Here is a 20,250-nt window from a genome sequence, read left to right as displayed (position 1 = left end):
AAAGCTCATCTGCTTTTCTTGTCATTTCTCCTATCACATTCCAGAACAGTTAAGGGTCGATTGCCTGTAAGTAACTCCTTCCTGCATGGGTTCTTCTATCCGGCCAGGCCTGTTGTTTTTCCCAGAGTTATTTCACACCTCTAAAAAGAGTTTATTAAAGCCACTGGAAGAGGGAGAGTAGGACAGAGCTGAATTAATTACTGTCCAGGTTACAGGCAGAGAAATGTGATTTTTTGACTCATAAGTAGGCGTTTTCAATGAGGACATTAAAATGCAGCCTAAGGAATTAAATTACACGTTTAACTTGTTCAGTGTAAGGGCATGCCAACCACAATATTTTTTGTGCCCTACTTTCAGACTCTATGAAAACATAGTTGGCTTCCTGTGGGGATTATTTAATGTCAAGAGTAGTTTTTCAATATACCACAATGATTGATTTTCTTTGGTAACAACAGCCTGCAGCTTTGTTCACATTAGGGATGCCATGGCAGGCCTGAAGTCAAGATTTAAAGTCACTCCTGTGGATTGTGGAAATCTATACCACAGCCAAGAGGTGACATTAAATGTTATGCCACTGGTTTACAATATGCACCACCTTAATATGGCCTTATGCAAAAATGAAAGATGCTAATAGGGGATAGCCATTTGTTAATTATCCTTTGGTGTTAGAGTACATTCACAGAGAAGGGTTTAGTCGCCTCCCATTTCTGAAAGTCAGAATAGGTCAGAAAATCCAGTTCCATATCATGGCAGAGCCTCTAGCCTGCCTGTGCACTCAACTCTCTGTCTGTGGCCATCATCCATATAGCGTGTCCTTTGGTCATGTACAGTGAGGGGGCTTGTATGTAGACTCTGGCTTCAGCCAGCGTGTGTGCCTAACTTTCTAGGAGCAGCCAGCATCCACAGCTGATGGCCTAGCCATGCGCAGAAGAGGTTGGTTGCAGGGTCTGGCCTCCAGCCATGACCTGCTTCCAATCTTCTGAGGGCTGGAAACATCTGCAGTGGAGTTGGCCACTGGGCCCTGTCCCTGGCCAGCCATGGAACCCAACTTTCTGTGGGTGGTCAATGCCTACTGCACACATCCTTTGGCAATGCACAGGGCGTATTGGCTGTTTAGCCTGGTTTCTGGCCAGGTCCTTCACCCGGCACTCCATTGGTTGTGAACCCCCACTGTGCACGGCCTTTGGCTATGTGCTGCGGGAAGTTAGCCATAAACCCCATGTGTGTCATTGGCCGAGCGCAGCAGTAGTTCGCTAAATACCTTTTTCCTTGTTTTGCACAATATTCAGATCCTATTTGAGAATGCTGAGTCCTAGGAGAGTTTGTGAATCATGTGGGAAAAAATACCATTTTTTTGTTTTTATTTTATTGCTGGGGTGTCCCTTTAGGGCCCCTAACATGAACATTTTAAAAAACTCACAGTAAGTCTCCTTACCCCAGAACAGCTTACCATCATTTTTTAAGCACTTCGAGCTGGATCTGTATGCTCTTTAGCGGAGTGCTGGTACCCCTTGTGGTTGGTCCTTTGACTGCATTTTGCAGCCTGAAGAGTGTTCAAGACTCAAATACATATTTATGGTTATTTTGATGAAAAGTGCTTAATTTAAAATATTTTTGTGACTAATATTAAGCATTGCATTGGGTGTACATGGTAATACATTGGATTATAATTATTGATAAAATATTGTGGGATTTACTAACAAAGCCAACTGGTCTGATTTACATATGTTGAGGAGCTGACCCCTTGAAAAAGCCACTAAACCGGCCTTTTGTATTTTGGTGTTCTGACCCTTGGACACGGCCAGTAATTCATTCATGACAACACTGTGCATGGCAGGGGCTTGAGTTATAGTTACATTAATATGTTACCTTTTATCTATCTATCTATCTATCTATCTATCTATCTATCTATCTATCTATCTATCTATCTATCTATCTATCTATCTATCTATCTATCTACTTTTAATATGTTACCTTTTTACTATACATATATATATATATATATATATATATATATATATATATATATATATATATATATATATATATATATATATATATATATATATATATATACACACACACACAGTATACCCTACATATTGGCTGACAGTAAATACACACCAACAGTACACTAGTGACAAGTAAGAAAATATTCAAAGTACTCATGAGGATTTCAATTATGGTCACAGCTTGTTAGAATGAGAAGAACAATGAGCTCGGAGTCCTCATTTTTCCCAAACCCCTACTTTGGGTGTTTTGGTGTTGGGTTGTTTCTTGGTCACAGTTCCTTGAGTGGGCTATCAGTGATTAATCTCAATTGTACCCATCCAGACACAACAAGCAGACACTTGTTTTCAAATCGAAAACATGCCTTCACATTCCTCGGGTGAAGCTTGTCCTTCAACACTCGAGTGAGAAGATGACAGGAAGGACCTAACCCCAAACTGCGGTGTCAGGTTTGAGTGTTCTAAGAAAGGCATACATTTTACATCGTTCTCGCCTCCATTTTCACTGTCCCGTCTGCGTTTTCATCAAGGCTTCACCGGCCCTGAGGAACAAAGTTGCCCCACACTCAAAAAATGTTGACATAGAAAACAGTGGAGTGAGAGCAAGGCTCTCTTATGGTCAAGATCACCTACTCACAAAATGTACCTTTGTTTAGCTCAAAGTATCAAAGGCAATTAACTTTCTTTAGAATGTTTTCCATCTAAAAAGACAGGATAATTTATTGCTGATCTTATTCCTAATCATGACATATTTGGCCACTGTTAGGTTTGATTTACCCACGGAGCATTCAATGTTTTTTTGTGTGATTTTTTAATCAATATTTTTATAATTTCTCTATTGTTTACCCATTTTTGTTCGATTTTTATTGTAACCGGTGTTTCATATTTCACAATAATAAAAAAATGGAATTGATTCAATGAGTCTAGTGTGGAAGCATTGCTAAGTCTGTGCCACAAAATAGGGGAACGCTATACTAACTCCACTCAATCATTATCCTTCTCATTTGTAGATGAAAAAATTGGAAAGTTGACAACAATTTTGCGAGAAAAGGAAATGGAGTTTTCAGCAATCTATTCTGCTTTGAGACCTTCAAAGGTGAGTAATTCCTCAGACTTGAGTGACCCACAAGACGTCTGTAAAGTATTCAGCAATTCCTTTGGTTGGCCCAATCCTTCAAAGGTGGTCATCACTTGCAGCCACCAGCACAATACATCACCTATTTCGTCCTTAATAAGTAGGACAGTTTCCGGTTTCAATATTAATGGTTACACTCATTGTTTTTGTTATTAATGGGACTCAGTGTGTGTTACGTTAATATTTCTGGTAAAGTGCAGCTTACACCACCAAAGCCATTTTTTGATGCAGATTAGATTTGCTGTCAAACCATAATCACTGCAAAAACTAAAGACCTGTGCAGGCTTTGCGGAATAAATAATTTAACTATCACATGATCCTCTTGATAATTTGGCAGCTGGGAGAAGGCAGGTCCAAGTATTTGTGGTGGAGGCCCATACACTTCATATCAATAAGTGTGAATTTGTTGTTTACTTATGTAGTCCTTTTTGTTAAAGTCTTGCCATACCTCCTCAACCTTCTAATGTATCCAAATGTTGTAATGTAAAGCGCTCTAATACCCTCTAGGGTCATATTCGCACTATATAAAACTTTAAAAGTAAAATAAAATGACACCTGATGCTGACACTAGAGATTTGTTAAAGAAAAAGCTTGTAAAATGCTCATGCGAAAGAGGGCGATAGGCAGAGTCCAACTAAAGTGAGTTGTTGAACCCATGTATGGAATCCTTCCATCACTGTACACATTGTTGCCATTCTTCAGTGGAATGCAGCCTAAAGAGCTCAGTCACCAGGAGGTTTTGGAAGTAGAGGTAGTTTGACTTTGCTTTGAGGATACGGGTGAAGGAGTACCACAGTCCGGGACCCCAGACTCTCAATTATCTGCCTCAATGTTTCAAGCATTTGGATGTCATATTGATAAAGTGCAGGCTGGCTGATCAATGGTTTTATCAAGGGTGTAACTATGGGTCCGATCTTGCATTTAACTGGGCCCATCGATCCAAAAGGGTTTGTGGTTATTTCAGAATCCTTTCAATTTGATCATTGATTCAACTGAATGCCAGTAGAGTAGGATTTTGTATTCCCTACAGTTTGTCACTGAGATTTTTTGGGGAGCCCGTAGTATGTTGCAATAGTCTGACCCATTTCTAGAGCCGTTGTCATTTGTAGCCGGTGGTCAGTTTGCATGAACCTCAGGGTTCTCCTGAGCATTGAAGTGTCTAGGTTCACATCACTGATTATGGTGATTTATGGAGCGGACCCCAGATCTGTGTGGAATAAAAACACAAGTTACTTCCTCTGGCTGAAGGTTTTCAGGCAATTTGATAGTAAACATCTTATACTTTGACCTCCCCAGAACCGATTTCTCTATTCTTGCAACGTCCAAGCTAAATATGTTTTCTTCCCTTTTGTTGCATCTGTGGGCTCATCATTATTTGATATTTGTCTTGCTCTCTGAAACGTCATTCATTCATATGTGAATTCGAGTGTCTTCAGCGTCTATCTGGATGTGTACTTGATGATGCTGAAGGATGCTGAAGGATGTGTATCGGGGGAACATATATATTGAACATTTTAAGAAAGGGAAGAAGATCTTGAGGGTAGGGTGGTACTTAATGAATAAGAGAGATAGTGTTGCGAGCTCAGGAGATTCCTGCAATGCTGCAGAGAAACACAATGAAGGATCTTTAGGATTTCTAGGTAGGTGAATTCCTAGTATATGATCTCATTTTTGGTAGCTTTGATGCAGTGTTGAAACATTTTGAAACTTTCGCCTTTTGACCAGTAGCGGCTGCTACCAAACGGGGGTGGAGGGGTGAAAGGGCGAGATTTTGATCGATAACTTATCTCTATTGATCCAAACCTCGATTTGGTCGACTGAACCTTTATTGCCTGTCTTGGAAGGAAACAGTACACCTATCTACAAATTAGTTCACCCAAGAAAGGACTCTGCTCTCAAAGATCACGGACAACTTCTAGGTTTCAAAAGTTTATTGTAAAGATATAATGAGCTGCAAATACAAGCATCTCAGAATGAGATTCACGAGATACACAGGTCCAATTACATACATGTGCTCTCGAAAAGCCCTCAGACGAGCAACAGAAATCACTAACACAAGTTCTAAAAATAGCAAAGCTATCAGCATAGACGCATATCTCTCCTTCATTTAGGTTGGAGGAAAACAAACACAGGTTAGGCGTCCCTACCCTGTTCTAGATGGTATCCCTACTTAACCAAATCCCAACCTAACAAAGGTGTCAGCAATGAATGACCCCCAAGGGAAGTCACCCACTCTAAGTCTCTTGGTGAAAACCTAAAGTTCTCCAGTCATGACCCCTCACTGCCTACCCATCCGCTCTCTAAAGGGTCCTCAGGTCTCTGCTCTAACTCCACCCAGGGGTGCTGTCCCTAATACAAAATAGTCAACAACATTTGAGACGCCCCTTGCGAAACGCCTCTCACGTGGTGCAACTTCAGGCTTTTTCCATGATGCTTTGTATTGGGCCTCAGACGTTAGAGTTGACCTTGCTTCTCAGTCTCTTCTCCGGCCCGCTGATACCCCTTAAACATTCCAGAACCCTCCTCCATGTCTGGGCCGTCTACTGAACAGGCCTCTATTCATTCACTTATAATTGGATCCCCCCTTTCCTGTTGCAGACAGATATCTGCCGCCAAGAACCCAACTCTCATAGACTTCTAAAAAGGCTTGCAACATTTCTCAGCCCAGACATGTACGTGTAAATCAATGCTAAAACATTTCAGGCCTACAATATTTCACATTATGATTATAGCATTCTATTTCTTCATTTAATTAAAGCATGCTAAAACTCTTATTCTATTATTTGGAAAACATTACTCTAAATCATGGCCCATTAATGCAATGACCAAAAACGTTAAACAATCTGTGTCGTGAAAAGAAACACCTTCCCTTTTAGCTCCAGCTCTGGCCCTGAGGCCTACCACGTTCTGCGTTTTACCACAGACCATCTTATATGTTAACAGCTACACGACATAGATTCAAAATAATCACGTCTAATAAAATCATATAATGTCACACATTTCTGTATTAATTCCACTTCTACTTAAATCTCTATATTAGCTATACATTTAGAATATAATTTCAAATACTATTAGCACTCATGGCATTTCTCTTCATGAATTATGCTCTCTATAGGTAAATGTGATGTACTCATATATTTATATCAGTTTGCGCTCTCTCAGTTCCCCCCTTTGATGACCTCTCGGGGTCATCACTAACATTTAAACTGCAGTTATTGCTGGCATTCTCTGCGCTTCCAGAGCTCTCAGGCTCCTGTACTGATTATCTTGTATGGCAGCCAATCTCTGCAACTGTTCTCTTTGGGCCCTTTCTGACCTTCTTGCTCTGTACCATTTGAATACCCTCACCAATCCCCACAATACTATCCCACAGATCAATATTATGATGATAGGCTTTAGGATATACCAAATAAAGCTTTTGCCTAAGGTGGAAAACCACCCTCCAACTGTACTCATTCCATGGCCCACCTTTTCCCAGACATTTTCTCTACTCAAGTCTTCGATCTCTTTGTGTATATTAGTTATGTTCTTAATAACTTTCTCAAGGGGCTTTGAAAGGTCTGGAATGTAAGTGCAACATTCCTGAACCTTCAAAGCCTTACAGACTCCGCCCTCTTTTGCTAATAAGACATCTAATGCAAGCCGATTTTGAAGAACCATAGCCCTTATCGATTGCATCTCTCCTTCTACCAGCATTAAGGACTGAGCAGTGCTGGCAGACAACCTGTCGACAACTGTTGCCAGTCGTCTAATTTTAACATCATTAAGGATTATTCCCAAAAGAGGGAACATAGCTCCAAAGACATCTCCAACCATTTCTGCATCGCCTAAATCTCTCCTTCCCCTCGATGATATCTGGCCCTCATTGATCAATAAGTCTTGTGCATGATATATTTTGGGGAAGACAATTGCCAAGTAACATGATCCATACCAGTTGTCAGGTAGTCTCACGTAAGCATTTCTTCCACATACAAAATACACATTTGGAATCACTTGCATTCCCTTCAGGAAATCCTTAGTGTAGTACTCTAAATTAAAAGCATGTTCACAGTCAACTTCACCCACGTATACATTTTCATAATACGTTTTGGCTCGGTGAAGACATAACTTTCCTTTCTGTGCTTTATCTAAAGCTATTGGACCACTACTACCCTTTCTCTTATGTGACTTCTCTTCCTCGGTCCAATCTAATTTCCCTTGTCCTGATTTTTTCAAAATCTTTTGTCTCCTGTAACGATCATCCACCTGCCCTATGAACTTTTTCTCGACTTCGGACACCTTACATGTCAGGTTATTTCTACGGGCATGTGAAGTATCTAAGGTAATCCAAGGAATGAAGAATTTGGCCAATCTGTCTTCACTCTTCCAGTAATCCCATTTATTCATCTGCTTATAATTCGGGACTTCTGGCAACACAGAATCATAATTGGAGAAATAGTATTCAAAACTATCTCTCTCATAAAATATACTAAGCAATAAGCTACATGTAATGCCATATGTCAGAGGGAGGTGATGATATCGAATTCCTTCATCTACAGACGCAGGCAACTGCATGCAGACGTAGCAATCCTTAACCTCCATGGCATCCACGTATTCATACAAAAGTTTAGCATAAGCATTTGACCTAAAGTCTCCTTGGGACTCGTCTACATGTAACCTGCGGGCTTCTGCAGCCAATAACGCTTTCTCTTGAGTGTTTTCCCTTTTCTCACCTGCAACAGTGGGTGTAAGTGTTACTACAGAATTCGCATCAGTTACCTTTACCTCTTCCTCATGTCCCTTTACATAAGAAATTGTTACCACTAAAGCTATTAATATTATCACTCCTACTATTAGTGTACCTATTATACATTTAGCTCTGCGGTTCGGGGTGCCGGCCTCCATTTCGTCAGACAATCTAGCTTTTCCCTTTCTCTTTGCAAAAAAAGTTCTTTTCCTCTCGTTCCTTTACAGTCTCTTTCAATCCTTTTTTATCTTTAGAATCCACACAGCTGGAGGCTGACAGCCTTTTTCGCAAAAAGTCCTTTCACAGTTCAAAAGACAACCCTAGCCCTTCTCCATCCACTCAAGGGGTTCCCTAAAATTCTCTGCTTCCTGGGCGCTAGGTAATCTTCTTTTCTTCTGCTTGCTTTATTTACAAAGTCCTTTAACAATCGACTATTAGATTTGTGGTTGCAGCTTCAATAGCATAGTTCAATATTTCCATGCGAAGAGTATGCTCTTCATGTGCTGTTATCGTGGTACCAAAGTCGGGGAATTTCAATTCTGTAAGAAACATGTGTTTTAACTTGCTGAGGCGGGGAGGTCTGGGGAGCACGAATGTTAGTGACCCTTCTTGTTCGACACCGGGTACCAACAGTTGTATTTCCACGGTGATAATGGGCTCAGAACTGGACACCACCACCGCTCGGATCCTCCCTGTCTCCGGTTTCACAGACATTTGTCGCCAGATATGTCCACTCAGGTGTGGAGTATCTTCTGTTAGGCACACGCACTCTTCTTGACCTTCTTCGGTCAGGTGCTTCAGCGCCCTGAGCACCTTCTTCTGGGTCTGAGTCTTCTGATATCGGAGGAAGGGTTGCTTCTGGAGTTGACCTCAGGCTAGAACTTCTTCTTTGCGGCCAATTTGCTTCTCCACGTGCCCTTCTACTCCTTCTCCTTCTGGTCTGTTCTCGCTCTCTTTCAGACCTGTCAGGGTCAGACTCGTACTCCCAGCTGTCTTCTCCTTCTGTAGCGTCTTCTGTTTCGCTGTTGTACTGACCGTCCTCAGCTTGGTCAGACTCGTTCCCTGCTTCCACTGGCACCTCTACAGCTTGGCTAGCCCCCTCTATGGCTTCTTGGTCCTCAGCTGGACGTCCATCCGAGAGAGGAGCTGTTTCCAGAGGTGCTGGAACCCTTTTCGTATGCGACGCGTGTATCCAGTTGGGCAGGCCTCCCACCTTTACAGCTGTACTTGTGATCAGGATGACCTGGTAGGGCCCACGCCAACGAATATCCAAGCAGCTTCTTCTCACATGTTTCTTCACCAGGACCCAGTCCCCAGGATACAGGTCATGGCAAGGGCCCTGGCACGCTGGAACCTCTGCAGCCTGCACCTGAAGGGACACAGAACGCATGGCGTCAGACAGCCCCTTACAATAGTCCAGGATCATATCATCTGTGATATTTAACAGTGCAGTAGCTGGAATAGATGGCAGTCTCATTGCTCTCCCCATTAACACCTCATGTGGTGACAACCCTGTTCTTCTGTCTGGGGTACTACGAAGGCTCATGAGTACTAATGGCAGGGCGTCAGGCCAATTCAGGGTCGTTGAGGAGCAAACTTTCGCTATTCTGGACTTGATCGTGCCATTAATTTGTTCCACAATTCCTGAGGCTTCTGGTCGGTAACTGCAATGGAGCTTTTGGTCTATATTCAGTGCAACACAAATCATCTTCACAAGCTCGCTGTTAAAATGTGTTCCCCTATCTGATTCCAAAAAGGCCGGCACCCCGAACCGAGGGATAAGTTCTCTAAGCAGTAACTTAGCCACTGTGAGGGTGTCGCACCTACGTGTAGGGTATGCCTCAACCCATCTGGAGAACACACAAACAACCACCAGGACATAGCGGAGGCGGTTGCATCTTGGCATTTCAATGAAATCTATCTGCATTCTGTTGAATGGACCTCCAGACCTTCCTATGTGACTTAGTGCAACTGGTGTTCTTTTCCCTACATTCAGCTGCTGGCAGGTCACACAACGCTGGCACACTGCTTCTGCTGCTATTCTAAACTTAGGATTGTACCAAGTCTGTCTAAACACTCTCAGCATAGCATCTCTCCCTAAGTGTACTGGACCATGTATGAGTCTAGCCATTGGACTCACCATCTCATTGGGCAACACTGCTCTGCCGTCTGCTGAGACCCAAAAATGAGTCTCACCCATTACACATCCTGCCTTTTCCCATGTTTCTTTCTCAGAATCAGGAGCATTTTCTTGCATGGTTGACAATTCATCCCAAGTATCAACCGTTTCCAGTATCATGGCTAATTCAGTTCTTACATTTATTCCACCCACATCCACCTCTGTGAAAGAGTAACCTTGTTCTGCGCAATACCGCGCAACTTCATCAGCATATCTATTGCCTTTTGAAACAAAGTCCTCATTTTTGGTATGTGCGATGCACTTTACAACTGCGATACTTGCTGGACATTGCAATGCTTCTAACAACAAGCGCACAAACTCTCCATTGCGAATGGGAGAGCCTGAAGAAGTCATGAACCCTCTTTGAGACCATAACTGCCCGTAATCATGAACTACCCCAAACCCGTATTGGCTGTCGGTGTAGATGGTGACTCGAATTTGATTGCCTGCTAAGCAAGCACGTGTTAGGGCAATAATCTCGGCTACCTGAGCGGAGTGTACTCCTTCCAGGCACCCAGCTTCCACAACTCCTTCAATTGTACAAACAGCATAAGCTGCTCTCAACTGCCCAACTTCGTCTCTTACACATGAGCCATCGACAAAGAAAACTTCGTCTGGGTCGGTCAGTGGCTCATCTACGATGTCGGGTCTGGGTTTGGTGCATAGTTCAGTCACATCGAGACAGTCATGGTCTGTATATTCATCATCATCATCAATATCATTTGGAAGTGGCATTAAGGTAGCAGGGTTCAAAACAGAGCATCTCTTGAGGGTCACGTTCTCTGCAGCAAGAATAACTTGCTCATAGCGCGTGAGCCTGCTATTGGTCAGATGCTGTGTTTTGGTCCTGGTCATCAACAGTTCAACAGAATGTGGCACGCACACCTCTAACGGGTGCCCCATAACAATATTTTCACATCTCTCAATGCTGACACCCGTTGCAGCAACGGATTTGAGACATCCGGGCAACGCTGCGGCTACTGGGTCTAAAGTAGCCGAGAAATAAGCAACTGGTCTACGGGCATTCCCATGGATTTGGACCAACACAGACAACGCACAACCTTCTCTCTCACAACAGTAAAGAAAGAATTGTTTATTGTAATCAGGCATTCCCAATGCCGGAGCACGACACAGGTCCTCTCTCAGCTGTAAGAATGCCATCAAACAGTCTTTGTCCCATGGTACCGGATCACTCACCTCCTTGTGCGTCAGTTTTTGCAAAGGTTTTGCTTTCAGTGAAAAGTTCACGATCCACTGTCGGCAATAACCCACCATCCCTAGGAACATCCTGACCTCTCTCTGTGTCTGAGGCGCGTTCATTTTCATGATCGCCTCTATCCTGTCTGGTGACACCTTTCGTTTGCCTTTCTCAATTCTGTGTCCCAAGTACTGTACTTCTGTCAGGCAGTACTGCAATTTTCCCGGGGACACCTTGTGCCCATTGGCAGCTAGGTGATTTAACAAAGCAATGGAGTCTTCCCTGCAAGCTTCTTCTGTTTCTGACGCCACAAGGAGGTCGTCTATGTACTGGACCAGAACTGACTTCTGGGGCAGCACTAGACTTTCAAGATTTTTCTTCAGAAGCTGGTTAAAGATCGATGGACTCTCTGTATACCCCTGAGGGATACGACACCATGTTAGGACGCGATTTTCCAGCTTAAATGCGAAAAGAAAATGGCTATCTTCGTCCAAAGGGATCGAAAAGAAAGCCTGACAAAGATCTATCACAGTGAACCACTCAGCTTGGAATGGAATCTGAAACAGTATCACTGATGGATTCGGTACCACTGGACAACATGAAACGACTATGTTATTAATCTTTCGAAGGTCCTGCACTATCCGGAATTTCCCATTTGGTTTCTGCAGACCCATAATCGGGGAGTTACATGGACTACCCACGATTTCTTTCAGTATTCCCTGTTTAATCATGGACTCGATCACGGGTTTTATGCCTGCAATCGTTTCTGGAGTCAATTTATACTGGGGTGTTCTTGGGAACTCAGCATGCGGTTTCACTACAATTTTCACTGGGTCCACCCCTTTGACCAATCCAATCTCTTCCCCAGTGAAATCCCATACCTCTGATGCCACTGTCTCTCTCAAATCCCAGGGAAGCTCGTCTACTGTCAAAGTAGGGTACAGCTCCACACATATTCTTGAGTTTGCAACTTTGAAATCTGCATCATCATCATTAGTCAATACCTCCACTCCCTGGGGTGTACAATATATAGTACAATTCAATTTGCACAACAGGTCTCTTCCTAGCAGACACACAGGGCTTGAATCGCAAACCACAAATTGGTGCTCATCGCTGTACTTCCCTATTTTCACCTGTACCGGTTCTGTCAATTGGCTGGTTATTCTCCTGTTTGCGACCCCTACCACCTGTATGGTCTCTCCAGACATGGGCAGGTCTGGAACTGCAGCTGATCTGATCGTGGATCTAGTGGCTCCTGTGTCCACCAGAAATGTCGTAGGGCACCCTGCTACTTCTGCTTCCACATAGGGTCCCCTCTGATCTACCTCTAAGGCTGCCCCGAGGGTGCAGTCTTCTCTTTCCACTCTCTGTCCGGTTAATGGGTCCACATAATAGCATTCCTCACCTTCCACAAACAGGGGCATTTGTCTATAGGTCTTACCCATACTCCCTACTCGAGGAGGTTGCGGGAACTGGGCTCGGGGAGGAGCCCCCCCCCCTTTGAGCACCTTTCCTTGGTATGGCGTCGCCCCTCTCATAGGTGCGCTCTGGACCTCTTCCTCCTCTATCTCTTGCTCTCCGATCTCTACATTGTAAGGGCACTCGCGTTTCCAATGCCCCAACTCGTTGCACTGGTGGCACCTAGTCGTTTTCTTCAAGGTAGCTATGTCTACTCTGGGTCTAAAGGTAGTACTCTCCTCATTACCCTTGTTCTGACTGTACTGCTTCTTACCTCCTGTACCTGTCCCTTGCTGCTGTTGTTGCGGTCCCCCCTTTCCTGCTGCCTGCAATTGTACCACCATCAGCTTCTCTTTTAGTTTCTTAGCCTTGGAGTCTACCTCATCACAGCAGTACCTAGCATATCTCAGTATTTCATCTAGGGGTCTACTTTGCCAACAAATCGAGTGTTGCTGAATCATTAAACTAATATCCGGTCTCAGTCCCAGGACGAACTTGGACACGAATTGCCCTATGTCCTTTGGATCCATTACATCCAAGCCGCTATACTGTTTAAACGCCTTCAGCAATCTCTCGTAATATTCATGGACTGTCTCTTTGGGTTCCTGTCTCGTTCTGTCTATTCTGACCCAATCTATGTCTTGCATAGGCACTTTTTCTTTCAGCCAAGTCATCACTCTCTCGAATTTTGCCATCACGATCTCGGACGGCCCATTAGTCCTAGCATCTCTCTCTGGCTCCGTTGTGGGCCACTCAGCGCTAACCTTGCATGCTGTCCACAGATCTCCTGGTACTACAATGTCAAACAGCGTGTTCAGATCTATCCATAGGACTTTTGAGATCTTTACAAACCTCTCGACTTGCTTGTACCACTCCACGGGGCTCTCTCGTAACTTGGGGAAAGATGTGGTAAAAGCAGCTAAATCTCCCCTACTCCAAGGGACATGTACATAGCTCCCATTGGCAACTTCACGCAAAGGGTAAGCTTCTATTCCCTGCTGTCCTGGTGTTATACCAATCATGCTTCTCCTGCCGGTCCCTTTCTTGGACCACCTCTCTTCCCATTTATCTAGTGCCCTCCATGTCCTTATTCCAGTAATCAGTTCCCTTATGTGTGTTTTCAGCCCAATCGTTCTCCTCTCATCTAGATCTCGATCTGAGTAATGTAGCCTGTGGTTACCCTGTAATGCTTTGGTTCTTGACAAGTCCACCATATATTTGCCTGCTAGTTCGACTAACTTCTCATGGACTGCTCTCGCCTTTCGTGTGATGTCCTTTGCCATATACAGTATTTCATCCTGTTCATACATTTCCATTCTTTCCAAAGGCAGGGTACCATCTACCATGTCATCCAGATCTGACCTTAAGCTGGAGACATCAAGTCTCTTGGCTTTTATCTCAGCTCGCAATATGTCTTTTGAAGGAGGCTCACTGGTCTCCCTCCCATCCCAACTTCGAGCTCTGCGTTTGGGCTCGGGAGAGTTAATGGGTGGTCTCCCTCGCTCCCATCTCTCCAGGTCCCATGCTCGGCCATCCGATCTTGGAAGGTGATGGAACACGGGCCTGTTATCCCTACTCTCTCTCTGCCCACTCTCGTCTTCCTCTCTCCTCTCACCGCACATCTCTCTGTTATTTTCCCTCTGGTCGCTACACTCCCTTTGCCTCGTATCGCTCAGTATCCGATACGATCCTTCCTGGTTCCCCATATTCCCTGGGCTGCGCTCATTTCTGTCATCACAGGGACTATGGTGCGACCTCTCACAACTCCCATTCTTTTCTCTGGTGCCAGGTACACAGTGTGGACACTTAAAGCTGTTTCTGTACTCTTGCGCTCTCCTCTCCTCTTCACTGAGTATCGGGCACGCCACCCCTCCACTCCCGGGGCCCCCGTTCTCCAGGTCTGTTCTACCTCCACTCCGGGCCCAATGGGTGACTCCCCTACTCCCTCTACAGTCCCACTCCGGGCTACTCTCCCCAGCCCCGCAGTGAGTTCGTGCTCTGCTGTCCTGACTTTCTCTTTCTGCTTCCGCAGCATTGATGCACTTTTGAGCCTTCACTGCCTCATCCCACTGCTTCATGTACTCATTTAGCTCTTGAAAGGATCTTCGTCCAGATCCCCTCAGATCCATTGGCCATCTAGGGCCCCCAGGATCTCCTCCTGGGTCCCCTGCTGTGTGCATCGGGGTGCTCCACTCTCTGGGTATCGGCATCTGACTTGGGGAATTAGTGGTATCGTTCCTCCTTGCCTGCTCTGCTCTTTCTCTGTCTTTCCGCTTCCGTTCTTCCCCTTTTGCTCTCTCTTGGTCATATATCGATATTATAGGACCTATGGTAACAGGTACCTGTAGTGCATCTGGTAATGGGTAGGATGTGGCGCTTTCCGTTTCCGGCGCTCTTTGTACCACAAACCTACCGACTACCTGTTGCACCTGACTAGGCTGGAGCAACTCTTTCTTTGGCTCAGGATCCCACTCTGTACTGGGAAGCGGTCTATGCTCTCCTGCATTGCCCCCCTTTTCTCTTTCAGTATTCTCGACCTCTCCCCCTGCTCTATTATACGGGGGTGGCCTGTCTGTCAGTAATCTGTTTATCAGGCTGTCCTCTGTTTCGCTCTCATCATCTTCTTCTAGGGGGCTTTTATTTACTGGCGCCTCTAACACTGGGTACAGTTTATTTATTTCCAAATTATGCACTCTCCATCTTTTAGCATCCGCATCCCACCTGGCATCCTGTACTGCCCTTACCGAGCGTTTCACCCTTTCTTGTCGTCTGTTCATATTCCTTTCATGCGCTGCCCTAAGCCATGCTTCAAGGGCTTCAAACTGGGTTGGTCTAGGCAAGGGTCTCTTTGAGGTCATGACTGATTTCAATCGATGTAACACCTCTAATCTGAACGTCCCGTACTTCGGGAACGTCAGTTCCTCGTTTCCTTCAGTAATCTTACTCCACTCTGATATCCAAAGGATCGTATGCAACCCAACATTTACTGCCATATAACGAGCTGGCGTACCCTCCGGCGGGGCTTCTTCCCCTTCATACGATCCTCGCCTCTCTTTCTTAAACAGCGCTTTCAACCATTTAAAACACTTCATAATTATGCGCACAAAATTCAGCCTCGCTACTCTGTTTACTTCCTGATGACAATCCACCAATCCTGTCGCGGCTTTGCTAGCTTGGCCTATCACAGCGCGGTCTTTCTCCTGTTGGCCAATCACGTCGCGACCCTGTATGACGTGTTCGCTAGCTGGCCTATCACAGCGCGGTCTTTCTCCTGTCAGCCAATCACTGCGCGACACCACCTGACGTCTCTTTTCTCCGCTTCGCAGCAGCACCCCTCCTTTCTCAACTCGTCTCCCGGTTATGCATGCGTCCCATTCATACACTGAAAAAATGACTACTTCCGACCAAGCGGTCACTTCTCTCGACTGTACGTCCACAGTCTATCTGTAATTGTCAACACAACTGACGAGATGTCTATCGTCTCTCTGATAGGTTACTTACACACACAGTAACTTCCGACCAGCGTCCGTTACTCACGCACTCACTCTTACGTTCCCCCTATCTCGGTCTCTCGGGTGATCAATGGTACCTCATGACCCCCTTCACACTAGTTGACAATTACTCTGGGTGTCCGATACACCCGAACCACTTAAGCTCTCCTTGAACTTAAGATTTCCACCGGTTGCGCGCGCTCACAACCTGTTCCACAGTCACTCTACAAACATTCAACTCCGCCAGACATTACAACATAGATACAATACAAAAACACCGCAATCTAACACGCATAACCCTTTATACTCACTCTCAACCGATACTGCTGCTTTTTCTGTCTCACGTCATCCGGATCTTCATCTGCGGGCTGTTCTTCCGATCATCGATTTCTAGGGGCCTTGGGGTAAGCTAACCTGGCCTAGGTCACCGTCCTCAAGAAGGCAACCATCCTCTATAGCTACCAACTGAAAGGGCGAGATTTTGATCGATAACTTATCTCTATTGATCCAAACCTCGATTTGGTCGACTGAACCTTTATTGCCTGTCTTGGAAGGAAACAGTACACCTATCTACAAATTAGTTCACCCAAGAAAGGACTCTGCTCTCAAAGATCACGGACAACTTCTAGGTTTCAAAAGTTTATTGTAAAGATATAATGAGCTGCAAATACAAGCATCTCAGAATGAGATTCACGAGATACACAGGTCCAATTACATACATGTGCTCTCGAAAAGCCCTCAGACGAGCAACAGAAATCACTAACACAAGTTCTAAAAATAGCAAAGCTATCAGCATAGACGCATATCTCTCCTTCATTTAGGTTGGAGGAAAACAAACACAGGTTAGGCGTCCCTACCCTGTTCTAGATGGTATCCCTACTTAACCAAATCCCAACCTAACAAAGGTGTCAGCAATGAATGACCCCCAAGGGAAGTCACCCACTCTAAGTCTCTTGGTGAAAACCTAAAGTTCTCCAGTCATGACCCCTCACTGCCTACCCATCCGCTCTCTAAAGGGTCCTCAGGTCTCTGCTCTAACTCCACCCAGGGGTGCTGTCCCTAATACAAAATAGTCAACAACATTTGAGACGCCCCTTGCGAAACGCCTCTCACGTGGTGCAACTTCAGGCTTTTTCCATGATGCTTTGTATTGGGCCTCAGACGTTAGAGTTGACCTTGCTTCTCAGTCTCTTCTCCGGCCCGCTGATACCCCTTAAACATTCCAGAACCCTCCTCCATGTCTGGGCCGTCTACTGAACAGGCCTCTATTCATTCACTTATAATTGGATCCCCCCTTTCCTGTTGCAGACAGATATCTGCCGCCAAGAACCCAACTCTCATAGACTTCTAAAAAGGCTTGCAACATTTCTCAGCCCAGACATGTACGTGTAAATCAATGCTAAAACATTTCAGGCCTACAATATTTCACATTATGATTATAGCATTCTATTTCTTCATTTAATTAAAGCATGCTAAAACTCTTATTCTATTATTTGGAAAACATTACTCTAAATCATGGCCCATTAATGCAATGACCAAAAACGTTAAACAATCTGTGTCGTGAAAAGAAACACCTTCCCTTTTAGCTCCAGCTCTGGCCCTGAGGCCTACCACGTTCTGCGTTTTACCACAGACCATCTTATATGTTAACAGCTACACGACATAGATTCAAAATAATCACGTCTAATAAAATCATATAATGTCACACATTTCTGTATTAATTCCACTTCTACTTAAATCTCTATATTAGCTATACATTTAGAATATAATTTCAAATACTATTAGCACTCATGGCATTTCTCTTCATGAATTATGCTCTCTATAGGTAAATGTGATGTACTCATATATTTATATCAGTTTGCGCTCTCTCAGGGGCATGAGGTGTAGTGGGGGGAGTGGAGGGAATTAAAAAACAAAGCAAAACACTTACCTGTATACACCTTTCCTCCGCCCTCTTCTCTTCTTCCAGGCAGCAGTAACCAGGAAGCACACAGCCTCCCAGATTCCCCTGACCAATCACAACACTGCCTTACAGCAGCGTTGTGTTTGGTCTGAGCAGCGTGATTCAGTGCTCAGACTGGGGCTCGGAGGCTGTGCATGTTCTCCACCCAGGCTGTAATGCAGTCTGCGTGGAGAAAATGTAAAGTGTGCATGACTGTCAGGCATGCCAAAATGTCATGTGCACTTAAGAAGTGCCTACCACTCCTCCCCAAGCTCTAAACAGCCCAGCGCTGCTCCGTCCTCCCAACCAACTGAGCTAGTAGGGTTAAATAAAATTATAATAACATTGCGTTATCACTTTATTTTTCCATTTTGAATTGCTCAGTGGGGCGACGCACCTCCATTTTAGCAGAGGAGCCACAATTGCTTTTGACTTGTTTGATTCATTTTTGCTAGTGTGAGAGAAAACACAAACTGTTCTTGCACTCTTTTGTGAAGCCTTCAGAAATTAGTCAGCAAAACAAGCAAAGAAAGTTTAAAATTGTTATGCAGAACAGCAGCTTGCCCCCCTGCAATGAGCATCTAATGCTGATCTCGACCCAATGCGCATGCCTTTTATAGATATCTTCATATATTGCCTTAAATAAGAGTACTTGTGACAGAATAAAAAACTCAACTTAATAGGTGTACACATTTTCATGAGATGAGGGCGAAAGGACATTGAAAAGAGATACAAGTAAAGTACATCTCCAGACGTTGAGCTAGGCACTTCCCTTGGCAGTGTCAAACATGAGAGAGAGCTGTAAACCTCATAGGCGAGGGAACAGAATAGGCAATGTATAACATAAGCAGTATACAAAAAGCAAAACGGCAGTCAAAAATCAAAATGGCATCAGGTATAACAGTGGTTTAAAGCCTGCATTCTTCATGCAATTCCTCAGTGGTTCCCTTTGTATCATCATACCACACATCTTATCCTCCATGAAAAATAGCCAGCTTCTTTGAATTTACATGGTAAGGCATTTTTTTTTTCAGTTTGGCCAACATTCTGTTAAACTAATTCTTGGAAGAATTCAGCCTAGTTTTTAATTTTCTCAAACTAACGTTGTTCATCTAGTTCAGAGTGTTATTAATACTGTGGTGGAGACTTGTTGTTAGAGCCTCTAGGTCCAAGGAATTTTGTGGGTCAGATCTGCCGCCTTGGGGTAAAAAGCTTAGAATTTTTCCAGCTGGCTTTGTGGTGCTTGCCCAGAAAATGTTGGATTCTGTATTTGTGCGAAAAAGTTTGTCAGAGCATGTTAGATGGGTAGATGGTGATTAGTGATCCAACCACATCTCCAGTTGCACCAGCGGGTTCGTAACTTTAGTGTTATGAGTGAGCACCAATTGCAGTGCGTGAACTATTGACTGCGCGGCTCAGTTGACTAATTCATTGAATACCCACACATCCACGTTTTCTTTTTAGTTCATTGCTGGTTTGGAGTCAGGCAGGTTTATCTAAAGACTGAAGTGACCAATTAGCATGATCTTCTTGGGCAGGGGTTTACAATGTTAAAGTCCGATCGAGGATTTCATCCAGAAATCAGACTGTAGGCTGGATGGAGTTATTTCATAGCTGTGGCGAAGAAACTGGAAGGAGTTATTGTACATTGCTCTTGTTACTGAATATGGGAGCATTGCTTGTCAGGGGATGAATGTTGCAGTACAAAGCACTAGAGAACGATTGGAAGATTGAGACTAGTACAGGGTGGTCTATCCTTGGTCAGCAAGGTCCACAGCCAGGTCAAGATTTCAGAATGACTTCGGCAATGTCAATGATTAAGGTTGATTGTATGCAAAGTTATCTCTTGTGGATATCATGAAAGCCTGGCATGGCTTCAGGTCTTGTGAAGCCAAACTGGGAAGCCTTGTGTGACTAGCAACAATGAACAAAGCCGGCATAATGTTTAAGCTGCTCTAATTGTAAAATAAAAAAAAGAAATGGTATAAGCTCAGGAGTCTGCAGTGCAAGAAAAGGGGTCTGTTTCGAAGAATTCTTCAATTTGCTTTCCTGGTGCCTGGGTAGCCATCATCAGATCATCAATGGGGCCATGCAGCTGTCCTTGAGATGTGT

At 44.3% G+C, this 20,250-nt stretch overlaps 1 protein-coding gene across 1 annotated transcript in view; it reads left to right on the top strand.

The window, feature by feature from the left end:
- The window catches only part of LOC144772679 (V-type proton ATPase subunit S1-like), a 347,985-nt gene that overhangs the window by 159,237 nt on the left and 168,498 nt on the right, over window positions 1–20,250 (top strand). The window contains exon 6 of the mRNA XM_078657142.1: window positions 3,020–3,105. Within this exon, the coding sequence (XP_078513268.1) occupies window positions 3,020–3,105 (86 nt within the window). The remainder of the gene's footprint in view (window positions 1–3,019; window positions 3,106–20,250) is intronic.

The sequence above is a fragment of the Lissotriton helveticus genome, chromosome 1_1, assembly GCF_964261635.1.
Source record: "Lissotriton helveticus chromosome 1_1, aLisHel1.1, whole genome shotgun sequence".
Classification (NCBI taxonomy): domain Eukaryota; kingdom Metazoa; phylum Chordata; class Amphibia; order Caudata; family Salamandridae; genus Lissotriton; species Lissotriton helveticus.
Note: the sequence above shows the minus strand (reverse complement) of the source record. Positions and strands in the feature narration are given on the sequence as shown.